Source organism: Pelophylax lessonae, assembly GCF_965119305.1.
Source record: "Pelophylax lessonae genome assembly, chromosome: 2".
NCBI classification, from domain to species: Eukaryota; Metazoa; Chordata; class Amphibia; order Anura; family Ranidae; genus Pelophylax; species Pelophylax lessonae.
This window is the reverse complement of record NC_138769.1, coordinates 630,862,068-630,875,077: the sequence shown is the minus strand read 5'-3', so window position 1 is coordinate 630,875,077 and position 13,010 is coordinate 630,862,068. Positions and strand designations below refer to the sequence as shown.

Sequence of the window (13,010 nt, the reverse complement as noted above, 5' to 3'; positions counted from 1 at the left end):
ATATAAACAAAGTTGCAAAAAGTGGTCATCTCCTCCACCTATAACTGGTCTTAACAGTAAAAAGCACTGGAAGGGCAAACACAGATCAAAAAAGCAAGGAGATTTCCAGTCACTACTTACCAACCAGCCAGCGACCAACCAAATTAACCTGTCTAACAGTATGCGTTAAAAGCAGGGTTTTAGTTGCACATATTTGCAAATACATGCGTAAGTTGCAGGCCACGGCAAGGCACCCCTGCTTTTAACGCATACTGTTAGACAAGTTAATTCAGTTGGTCGCTGGCTGGTTGGTAAGTAGTGACTGGAAATCTCCTTGCTTTTTTGATCTGCGTTTGCCCTTCCAGTGCTTCTTACTGTTAAGACCAGTTATAGGTAGAGGAGGTGGCCACTTTTTGCAAATTTGTTTATATTGGTCAGGCAACGCACTGACACCTTTACTGCCATTGTGCAATGTGCGGGGTGTTCAATGTGACCCTGCGCCTTTAAGGAAGGGTGGGCTCCCTCCAGTCACCTGTCCTCCATCTATTTCATCAGAATGCATGTCCTCCCATTGTGGAGACTCTTTAAAGGTAGAGTTAGGGACTGCAGATATCAGGGTGCCTTGCCGTGGCCTGCAGCTTACCAATGTATTTGCAAATGTGTGCAACTAAACCCCCGCTTTTAATGCGTACTGTTAGACAGGTTAATTCGGTTGGTCGCTGCGCTGGCTGGTTGGTAAGTAGTGACTGGAAATCTCCTTGTTTTTTGATGAGGGGGAGATGCTGGAAACATAGTTCATAGAAAAAAGCCCAAACTCTATAGTGGACAGGAACAAACTCTTTAATTATGGCATTGGCAGGGGAATCTTTCTGTTGAAGTATCATGTAAGAAAGGTAATAACTAAGCCTTCTAGGCTTTACAACTATCTGTAAATAAAAGGTAATTTTTGGGTGTCCAAAACCTTTAAAAGCCTTAGGGGCCTATCATGTAGGAAGTCTCAGCCTGAGAAATAGATGTAGGTTCATTTGCTCGACTATAACCTACAGTGTATTTTGTGGACACTTTGATGCCATGTCTTGGACCCATTCTAGGTTTCCCCTCTAAATCACCATACAGCTTTATTTTTCCAAAACATTTCACCTCATAGTAACACCACTGTTTATAAAAAATGCAATTTCTAAGAATTATAGAGAGTAAAATGGGGTACACACTATAAGAAAATCAAGTGAACGATCGTCCGATTTTCCTCGTTGTTTCACAGCAAATCTAACCCGATGAACGAAAATTTGTATGAAAATTCTCGTACGACAAAGGCTTTTTTTTTGTTTGTTGTTTATTGTTTCTGATCATGCGCAGTCTTTTTTTCCTGATTTTTCTTTTAGGAAAGTCGTAGGAAATCGGTACAGATTAAATTAAAATTGTTCATTCTGTTCCCATACGAGAACAATTTTGGAGTTTTTCCCTTTGCGAATTTTCGTACGAGAAGTCGGAATCTGCCGTCGAGTTCTTTGAACGAAAACTCTCGCCGGTTTTTCTTATAGTGTGTACGAGACTTAAAGCGGAGTTCGACTCAAAATTGGAACTTCCGCTTTAAGTGGTCCTGAAACCCTGACATGTCACATTTGTCATATAATTTTTTTTTGGGGGGGGGGGGTACCTAGATTTGACAGGTACCCGCTCCCACATCCGCTTGGGCTGCCTAGACGGCTCGGGCAGAAGTTCTCCTCTGCCCCTCCCACCCTGCATTCTTCTGGGACACGTCAGAGGTCCCAGAAGACTGCCTGTCCATTCAGCACGTGCAGCGCGACTCGCGCATGCGCACCTGGCTGTGAAGCCGCAAGCTGTCACAGCCGGGTGCCCACACCAGAGATGCGGGCCCCGCAGGGAGAAGACGGAGAGAAGCGAGGTTCCCCCGGCCGCATCGCTGGACCGTGGGACAGGTGAGTATGTGTTTATTAAAAGCCAGCAGCTACGCTTTTTGTAGATGCTGACTTTTAATAAACACAAAAACGCCTGAAACTCTGCTTTAAGTGTGTACCTTTTACCTGTTTTGCTAATTTACTTTGAGACATCTCCACAAAATGCCCACCATCTTTAGGGCTTGTGTACAGGGACTCTGCTATATAGCACTGGCTTTTGCATTTAAACACAGCAGCGCTAAAATACATGCTTTCTGTTTTTTTTATTCTTTATTTATACAATCCATAATGAAGGAAACAAAGTACATTCCATAGCAAAGGCAAAGTCCTAATATAGTTGTCACAAGCATGCAGTAAACAATAGCAACTCAGATGTAGACAGATCGTCTGGTGTAAGTGGTGTTATTGAGGGGGGGATAGAAAAAAAAAGGGGAGAGGAAGGGAAAGAAGGGGCATAAAGGGGTGAGGGAAAGGGCAAAAATAGGCAGGTTCGAACTCCTCTCCGTTGTCTCCCAGCAGCCATAAGGCCCAACAGCATTGGTAGAATTTAGGCATTCTCACTTTGTCTCATTGAGGTTTAATTAGAAGTCTCTAGAAGAAAACACATGCTTTCTAACACAAATAATAAGAAAGGGCTGTGTTTGGTCTTCCTTGTCTTCATTACATACTGTATGACTCAGCAGCACAATGGCTTATAAAGTAGTTAGCGCTTCAGCCTGGCAGCACTAGGATTGCTATTTGGAATCTCAACACAGCACTGCCTGCTTGGAGTTTGCATGTTCTCTGTGCCTACATGGGTTTCCTCCTGGCAGTGTTAAAGTCATTATAATTTTTGTCAGCTGCATGTTTTCAACTAAATGGAAATACAATTCAAATTAACCACTTAAGGACTGCCCCATGTACATTTACTGCAGCAGGGCGGCCCGTAATCCCAAAATCACGTACCTGTACGTATTTTTTTACAAAGGCCCTATGGGTCGCACGCACACGCCGCCGGAGCTGCACTTCGGCTGTGATTGGAGTCAATCAGCGGGTTCGGCGGACGCGATGGCCACCGGCCACCCACAGTCATTCAGAAGAATGACAGAAAGGTGGTCTGCCTATGTAAACAAGGCAGATCGTCATTCTGTTAGACAGAAAGAGAGAGCGCTTGTGTTCCTACTAATCAGGAACACAGATATCTCTCTTCCTGCAGTCAGTTCATCGCCCACACAGTTAGAAAGAACTCCCTAGGAGCACACCTAAGCATTTTTTTCACCCCTGATGTTAAACCATTCCCTGCCAGTGTCATTTATATAGTGGCAGTGCATTTTATCTTAGCACCAATCACTGTATTGGTGTCATTGGTCCCCAAAAAGTGTCACTTAGATTTGATCACCACAATGTCGCAGTCCCGTTAAAAATCAATGTTTGCCGCCATTACTAACAAAAACAATAATAAAAAAAAAAAGTCCATAAATCTGTCCCATAGTTTGTAGACGCTATATATTTGCCCAAACCAATCAATATGTGCTTTTTGGGATTTTTTTTAACCAAAAATATGTAGCAGAAAACAATCGGCCGAAACTGATGAAGAAATTCGATTTTTATGAAAATTTTATGGATATGTTTTATAGCAGAAAGTAAAAAATATTGTTTTTTTTTCCAAAATTGTCACTCTTTTTTTGTTTATAGTGCAAAAAATAAAAACCACCGAGGTGATCAAATAACACCAAAAGAAAGCTCTATTTGTGGGGAAAAAAAAGGTCATCAGTTGTATTTGGGTACAAGGTGGCATGAATTGTCTGTTGTCAGTTAAAGCAACGCAATGCCGTATCACACAAAATGGCCTGGTCTGGAAGGGAGTAAAACCTTCCGGAGCTGAAGTGGTTAAGTCAGTTGACAAAAACTATGATAAAAATCAATTCCAATTTTTGCCTGCGAACGAAAATGTGAGGAAGGGACATTTACCTACCTGAACTTCTGCTTTTCTCAGAGCTTTGTCTGCTCTGTCTGTTAGCCCCAGCCCCCTGACAAGCTTTATTGGCTGAGAGATGTAGGCTCCCTCTGTCTGCCTGCTGCCTGGGAGTTCTGGAACAAATCCCTGCAAACCACATGGTGAGTGTTTCCCCTCGCAGCAAGGTAGCAGTGCTTAGCACTGTGTAAAATAACAGCCTCCCCAGACCAGTTCTCTGCCCTGTGCACTCCCTTCCTCCCATTTACTTTCCCATTCCCACTACATGTTATTAGATTTTTACTCCAAAAGTATATAATGAGTTTGGGTATTCTAGAAAAATGCCTAAATAATGCATTACAATGTAACCACTTCAATACAGGGCACTTATACCCCTTTCCTGCCCAGTCTTCAGGTTTCAGCGCTGTCGCAATTTGAATGACAATTGCGCGGTCATGCAACACTGTACCCATACGAAGTTTCTATAATTTCTTTCAAACAAATATAGCTTTCTTTTGGTGATATTTATTCACCACTGGATTTTTTTTATTTTTTACGAAATAAACAAAAAAAGGCCAAACATTTTGAAAACAAAACATATTTTTCTTAGTTTCTGTTATAACTTTTGCAAATAAATTTAGGTCAAATTGTATTCTGCTACATTTCTTTGGTGAAAATATCCCAGATCAGTGTATATTTTTTAGTCTGTAGGAAAGTTATAGTGTCTACTACTTATGGTATATATACCTGAAAATTTATAAATCCTGATGTACTGACGGCCTATCCATTTCTTAAAGCCCGAAAATGCCAGGACAGCTCAACTAACCCCCCCTTCCTAAACATTTTTGGACATTAGACAGTCTGAGGTATTTAGTAAGAGGCATAGCGTGTTTATTGAAGTTATAATTTTTTTGTAACTTTTTTGGAAAATGTATTTTTTACATACTGTCACCAGTGCAGTACAGCGTCATCAAATAACTGGTGTGGTGGTGACCAGGGACACTGACTGGTGACAGTATGTAAAAAAATTTAAATAAATAAAAAATTTTTTTAATTTTTAACCACTTTACCACCGGAGGATTTTGCTGTCTTACGTCTGGGCCACTTTTTGCGATTCGGCACTGTGCGACTTTAACTGACAATATCGCGGTCATGCAATGCCGTACCCAAACTAAATTTACGTCCTTTTTTTCCCACAAACAGAGCTTTCTTTTGGTGGTATTTGATCACCTGTGCGATTTTTACTTTTTGCGCTATAAATAAAAAAATAGCGACAAAAAAGGGGAGTGTCTGCCAACGTAGGTCTACGTCGTCAGACCTACAAGAGCCACTTTGCCGCAGTACAGCTCTAGTGAGCAAACGGCAAGTGGTTAAAATATTGTTTCCTTTTTTTTTCCCTTTTACATACTGTAATTAGAGCAATACAGTGTTACCAAAGAAATACTGCACTACTGTGGGAATTTAAACAGGATTTGTTTTTTTTTTTCATTTTTTTACATTCTATACTTGCTTATAGCAATGAATTTCACTGCTTTAAGCAAATACAGTATTTTTTTACTGAATGGCAGTGTGTAGACACTGTCTATTGTTGTGATTAGCTGTTACTGGTCACATCTAATAACATGGTACAAATAGGCTGTGGCTGACCCTGTCTGTACCATGTGATCACTGTGACCAATCACAGCTAGCAACACAATTGTATACAATGAATGGCATGAAAGGAAGCCATTCGTTGTTTTACAACTGTCACGTGGTCTGCTGTGATTGGTCACAGCGATCACATGACACTGGCGGTGGGCCAGTATAGTGATCAGTCATCCGCTGTATTGGGTGACAGATCGCGGGGAGCACAGCCCTTTCTCAGGAGGACGTCATATGATGTCCTCCCAGAGCAATGAGGTTCCCGCCCGTCCGTCATTTTACAATTGTTTGGGCGGGAAGCAGTTAACTAAGTCCATTCGATTTTAGTCAACTAAAATGTACTGGAATCTAAAACAAAAACAAAAAAATTCAGATGACTAAAATAGGACTAAAACTAAAATGGCATTTTAGTGACAAGACTATGACAAAAACTAAATCGAGGAAAAGGAGAAAAGTTTGGGACTTTATATGAGACATATAGTAGAAAAGTCTCCATCCCTAGATCAATATGAACACAAGGGGGAATAAAAATGGGACTTTAATTGAGTCAAGATGGCATCTTTTTAAACCGTGACCAGTTTTTCAGATGCCATCTTGCCTCAATTAAAGTCCCATTTTTATTCCCCCTTGTTTTCATAAAACTAAATAGAAATTTGACGTCAAAATTAACACTGGCTCTGGATACTCTTTTTTTCTTCCAACACTCCAAAGACATGCTGGTAGGTTAGGTAGGTTAGTCGCTAGGAGACGGTACAGCTATTTAACAGCCGGGAGTTCGATACGTTGACGCCGCTCCAGCAGACGTCCTCTGACGAAACGCGTAGGGTGGAGTCATACGTCACTACGTCACTTCTGGTATTTGGAGCTAGGGCCGTGGAACGCGGAAGCTTCCCGGCTTCTCTACTGATCGTGGACAGCTGTAACTGTGAGTTACTACCTCCGCTATTTGTGATTGCACTTTATACTATACCAAGGGGTTCCCTCTCTCTCTTTTTATTTTTTGAGGAACTAAGAGGGTGATTACATCGGAGGAACCCCTGGATACTACTACATCGGTCCCACGGCATCTATTATAAAGCAGGTTGTATAAGAGGTGCGACACCTAGTGGTCACACTGGTGAATGCAACCAAAGGTTTTCTTTTTCACTTGCCTATTCACTCATATTTTTTAGTTTGGGTTGGTTTCTTATCTGAATCTTTGGTTACTCTTTATCAAGAAGAGCTGCATTTTATTTATTAGATTTGTTTTACAAATAATTTATCACAATTATCACTGGTGTATTACACTGTTTAACATCAGGTTTCTTTTGAAATAAAACCCACTGTTTCTTTATCTATTTTTCTTTATTGATTTATTTGCACTAGCACTTTGCACCCCATTATTGCGCATTATTTTGGGGCTAGAAAAATTGGTTACTTCACTGACCACCAATCACTTGTGCACTTTATATTTATATAAGATATAAACAGTACCACTATTTATTTATTTATATATTTACTTGGAACTCTATCACTTGAAAGGTAGCACCGTTTCAACCTTTTGCACTTATTTCATGCTGGTAGGTTAATTGGCTCCTGTCTAAATTGGCCCTAGTATGTATTGTGACAGGAAGTCAGGTAAATCTGGGAATGTAGTCACTGAGAGGAGACACATTCCCACCTGCTTTGAAAAGTTCACTGATACTATAGGGTGTTGGCTGCAAAAAGAGCCAGCAGGAAGTTGAAAACCATTCAGCTGTTCAGAATGAGGAGATCAAGGCCTCTATAATTTGTCCAGAGAAAATCTATTGAGTGCTGCCTCCTGTCGCCGTGTGGGCTGGGAGAGGAAGGCAGACATACGTGTACCTCCCGACGCCGTGTGGGCATGGGAGAAGGACTGCTGCCTCCTGTCGCCGTGTGGGCTGGGAGAGGGGGACAGTCGGATGTGTGCCTCCCGACAAGCTGGTGAGCATGGGAGAAGACCCCCTAAAGCGATGTGAAGCTAAGGAGGGTAACCACGAGTGAAGACGTCTCAAAGGTGAGAAGACAAAGTGTTCCATGTGAAGAGTGTGAAGAGTAAAGGGACCTGTTAAATGAACTGTGTTCAATGTGAAGAATCTGAAGAGTAAAGGATCCTGTTATAAATGAACATGTGCTGTGTGAAAGAAAACAAAGGGACATGTTCAATGGACAATGTTTGTGCTGTGTGAAAAGCAAACAAATGGACATTTGAGTGTCTGCTGTAGGATCAGCAGTGTCGGCCCAACAGTAGGTTGGGAAGACTGCTTAGGTAGGTTCCAGCGTGAGAAGGTAGCCGCCCACAGAGGCAAGGATTTATTTTGTCTTTTATTTTATTTTGGCTGTTTTGACGCTTGCAATTATGTGAAGTAAATTGCATGAATAAATCAGTCTTGTTTTCAACCTCTGCTCGGCTATCTCTCTGTGAAAACGCACCCCCAAAGGGGTCACCCATACGCCTACCACCGAGCTAATCCCTTACAGTATGAATGCGAGTTAGGGACCTTAGATTGTAAGCTCCTTGGGGGCAGGGGCTGAAGTGAATGTACAATATAAATGTAAAGTGCTGTGTAAATTGACAGTGCTATATAAGTACCTGTAATAAATGAACTTATCTCAATAGGACGTGATATGTACAGAAAAACGCAACTCAAATCTGGTCAAACTTAGCCTCAAAACAGTTTTTCACAGTGATTTGATGTGTTTAAAACACATAATAAGTGCAGCCCGTAGATGGATCGAATCTCGGCCGGTTCAGCAAGGGATCGTCCGAGATTAGATCCATCTATGGGAAGGCTGATTGTACCCTAGTAGATCCTTCGATCGATTAGGATGCAACCAGCATGTCGGATTTTTAGCATGCGATTGTCGCCAGTGGCTTCTGCCGCTAGCAGTAATCACTGTGTTCTCCTGCCAGGGATGGCTCCCCCTGCCCCACCGGGAGAACACAACAGCTCCGTGGGAGGGATTTCCCCATCAACACTGACTGTGTTGATGGGGAAATCTTGTGATTTTCTTTCCTGTAAGCCATGGTTGCAGGAAAATTGCATAATCTATGACCTGCCGTAGGCCTGTGTAACCCGGTCATTGGTAAGAGCTGTTGCTGGGGAGTATGGCAACAGTATTGCGGGGTAACATGCACATCTGTTGTCCAGCCTTCCTATTCCGTCCTGGTAGTGTACATCCTAATCCTGGTCCCGTTTACAAATATTGTTTATATACCATAAACTTCTATACAGAATTCATGAGATCACTTGATATATCTATCTTAAAAAACAATATCATTCCTATAATTTGCATAATTTTACTGTTGCAGGTTTCCAGCGCCATTAACCAAAGTACAGACTTGGACTGTTTGAAAATCTCAAACTACACATACAAAGCAGCCTTAACGGTGGAAGTCAATATATTTGAGTTAGTAAAACTAAAAATAAAACACAATATAAATGAGACAACGCCATTTGTCTGGTTGCAGGAAAAGAAAAATCACTCTCACATCATAAAGACTTCAAGGTTCAGGTAAGACTATTTTATTAACACTAGGTTAAGCAACCTTGTCACAAAATTAAAAGTTGGAAGAGGAGGTTCTACAAAAAAAAGATCAATTATACTTTCTGTATTGCTTTTCAGTCTCTTCAAGAATTATGATGCCCTGAGAATGTGCTCGGTGGTGGTCAGGAATCTGCCACTCCTGGAAGTGCAGCAGATGAAGATTATTTTTCTAGCACCCATAGCTCATTTTGGAATACTGCCCTGTGGCCCAGTCTCCGAAGGGAGGGGATCATGCTCTGCTTCAGTATGTCACAGTACATGTTGGCATTCATGGTTCCCTCAATGAACTGTAGCTCCCCAGTGCCGGGAGCACTCATGCAGCCCCAGACCATGACACTCCCACCACCATGCCTGTAGACAAGACACACTTGTCTTTGTACTGCTCACCTGGTTGCCGCCACAATCGCTTGACACCATCTGAACCAAATACGTTTATCTTGGTCTAATCAGACCACAGGACATGGTTCCAGTAATCCATGTCCTTAGTTTGCTTGTCCTCAGCAAAATGTTTGCAGGCTTTCTTGTGCATCATCTTTAGAAGAGGCTTCCTTCTGGGACAACAGCCATGCAGACCAATTTGATGCAGTGTGCGGTGTATGGTCTGAGCACTGACAGGCTGACCCTCGACCCCTTCAACCTCTGCACCAATGCTGGCAGCACTCATACGTCCATTTCCCAAAGACAACCTCTGGATATGACGCTGAGCACGTGCACTCAACTGCTTTGGTCGACCATGGTGAGGCCTGTTCTGAGTGGAACCTGTCTTGGTAAACCTCTGTATGGTCTTGGCCACCGTGCTGCAGCTCTTTTCTCGGGGTCTTGGCAATCCTTTTATACCCTAGGCCATCTTTATGTAGAGCAACAATTCTTTTTTTCAGATTCTCAAAGAGTTCATGAGGTGCCATGTTAAACTTCCAGTGACCAGTATGAGAGAGTGAGAGAGCGATACAACCAAATTTAACACACCTGCTCCCCATTCACACCTGAGACCTTGTAACACTAACGAGTCACATGGCTACGGGGAGGGAAAATGGGTAATTGGGTCCAATTTGGACATTTTCACTTAGGGGTGTACTCACTTTTGTTGCCAGCAGTTTAGACATTAATGGCTGTGTGTTGAGTTATTTTGAGGGAACAGCAAATTTACACTGTTATACAATCTGTACACTCACTACTTTACATTATAGCAAAGTGTCATTTCTTCAGTATTGTCACATGAAAAGATATAATAAAATATTTACAAAAATGTGAGGGGTGTACTCACTTTTGTGAGATACTGTATGTTATCTTTCTATATCTGAATCAAAATTAAGATTAAATTATTTTTCATACTGATAGAAAGAATTATCACCAGAAAAAGTTATTAACGGTGGTAATTTTTTTTTCTGCAGTAGTATACTTTGTTTGGATTTGGGAAGAGTCACCGAAAAGCAAGCTGGAAGATACAAGCTATTGATTCAGCATAGAAACATCAATTACACCGTAAACTTTGAAGTCATAGTAAGAGGTGAGGTTATATCTGTTTAAAATGGTTGTTATTAATGAAAAGTGACCTCCAAAGCTCTGAGTGCCATTTGTCTCTGGTGTTCCGTTCCTCTGTTATCAGCAGGGGCACTTCTGACAAGTTCTCCGACAAACGAGATAAAAGCATCTGAAAATTTGTGTTGGGAAAGGTGCTTAGAGGTAGATTAGCAGAGAGCTGGTCTATTCAGACTACAGCTCTGAATGTACCTTTGTTCCTCTGCCTATGTGGTGGGGGGGGGGGGGGGGGGTTGTGTCTTTCCGTCAATCAGCTCACACACAGTGTAAGCATAGTCTCCCCACCCACTGCTGAATGAGTAAGAAAGATTTCTAACACAATCTGCACTTTTTAAAACGTGTAGAACAGGGAGGACAGCAGATATACAAGTAAAACTTTTGTAAGGAGATATGTTTCATCTCTGTGTATCTTATGAGGCTATTCACTTCACTGGGTATATGTGAGGGTTTACATCAATTTTAAGGGGAACCTGCGAGGAAAGAAATATGGAATATTCCACAATTTACATTTTAAAGCTTGGGTACTGTTATCCTTATTTTGCCTATAACACCTACTGTAATCCCATCCTACATACTTCTAGGTTAGTCTGGCCAAGATCTGTATGACAAGCTCAAAGCCAAGCCAGCAATGGCAGCACCCATATTTTTATAAACATTATACTGTATAATATCCCATTTTAAAAGGGGTTCATTTTCACCCCATCACAAAATTATGTCTTTTGTGGTAGACTGTCTTTCTCCAGGAGTTCTAAATGTAAATTATTTGTAAGAATAAGGTGGCCTACATTTGTTTGAACATCCTTTCTCATAATTATAAGCACATTTTTCAATAGATAGATTTGTTCCTAGCTTAAATAATATTAGAAACACAGCTGACTAAATTCCCAGGTACAAAGAAATGACTTTCTATCTTCTCGGCAGGCTTATGCAGTCCCCTCATAATTAAAAGAGTTATTATAGTCATTTATCCTACAAATCGATTCAGGAATGACTTTTCTGTATGGCTAAATTTAAAGGACAAACCAGGGGCGTAACTACAGGGGTTGCAGGGGTTGCAATCGCTACCGGGCCCCATGCTCCAGGGGGCCCGGTAGCAAACCAGTGGGTGAACTTCCAGGATCGCAAAGGTCACACTTGCGACTGGACCCTGGCATTGCACCACTGTGGGGAGGCCCCAAGATTGCAGGAAGTGGGCCCACAAGATTGCAGGAAGGGGGCCCACTGCAGAACTTGTGAAAGAATCCTGCTGCGGGACCGTAATAAAAGGCCATGCAATGAGTGTAAAGAGCCCCAGGATTAGTTGGAAGAGCCCTGGGCTTGAAGGTAAGGGCCCCGGCCAGGGGTCTGGGGGGCCCTTCATGGTTACTTGCATCAGGGCCCTGAAGGTTCTAGTTACGCCTCTGGGACAAATGTTACTTATAGAATTGTAAATAGGTCCCTGGTGTCTTACATCTTTATTTTAGTTAGCAAGCCTGGATATTGTCTGCTCAGAAAAAAGGCAACCAATTATTAATCGTAGTAATCAGAGCAGACTGATAGACATGCACTGAAACAGAAGGACTCTATGTAGTGGTGGTCATACAAACAACTAGTGTGTGTTAACCACACCTTAACACTTGGTATTCTCTGCATTAAGTATATGATTTGACCACAAAGAAGACAATCCAATCATCACTTCAAAGCATAATAAAATGCATGGTTGGGGATTGCGCTTGTGGAATGGTGCAGTGTGATGCGGTGGCAGAAAACACAGAGCCCAGGTGCTAGTTCAAGAATATATTATAACAGAAGTCCAGCAAAACAAGCAGGCCTTGTGGGAAAGCAACCCAACCAGGAGCACTCACAAGTTGTAATGCTGCAGTAGATTGGTACCGGCTTCAAAGAAGGATGGTGTGTCTCTGTACTTTCCCTACTCCTCTAGAACCTTTCCCTACTGCTCTAGCCACTCGCAATATGCATGTCAAACCCAGGAGCCAGCGTCTTAAATGGACTATGCTTGAGTCAAGATCCCCACCAAAGTCACATTGGGTGTTAGCAGCCAATCGGATAGCTGCCTACCTGTGAAACCATAGAGGAACTAGTTTCCTCTAAACTTCCTCCTCCACCTGCATTGCTGCTCCCACCTGCAGTGGAGAAAGAAGACTGCACCTGCCAACACATTGCTAGGGAACAGCAAGCACTCAATCACCATGCAGAAGTAATAAACAGAAAATATTCTACCATGCATATATATATATATATATATAGTAATTTCAAAATAAAAAAAATAAACTATTTTTTTATTATACATGGACAGGATAGTTTACATATATATTCACATATACAGTATACATAAACCTCTAACAACAATATGGATTTCTGTTGGGCACATAAACATTATACAGTAATACATTTAGCACTTTTGTATTCTTTGAAAAAAAAAATGATAAAAGTAAGGTAAAAATGTAAGT

The 13,010-nt window shown here is 41.7% G+C and overlaps 1 protein-coding gene across 1 annotated transcript in view; it reads left to right on the top strand.

The window, feature by feature from the left end:
- The window catches only part of FLT3 (fms related receptor tyrosine kinase 3), a gene marked incomplete at its 3' end in the record, with an annotated part of 140,654 nt that overhangs the window by 48,987 nt on the left and 78,657 nt on the right, over positions 1 to 13,010 (top strand). The window contains 2 exon segments of the mRNA XM_082248175.1: positions 8,786 to 8,988; positions 10,413 to 10,528. Coding sequence (XP_082104301.1) covers positions 8,786 to 8,988; positions 10,413 to 10,528 — 319 coding nt within the window.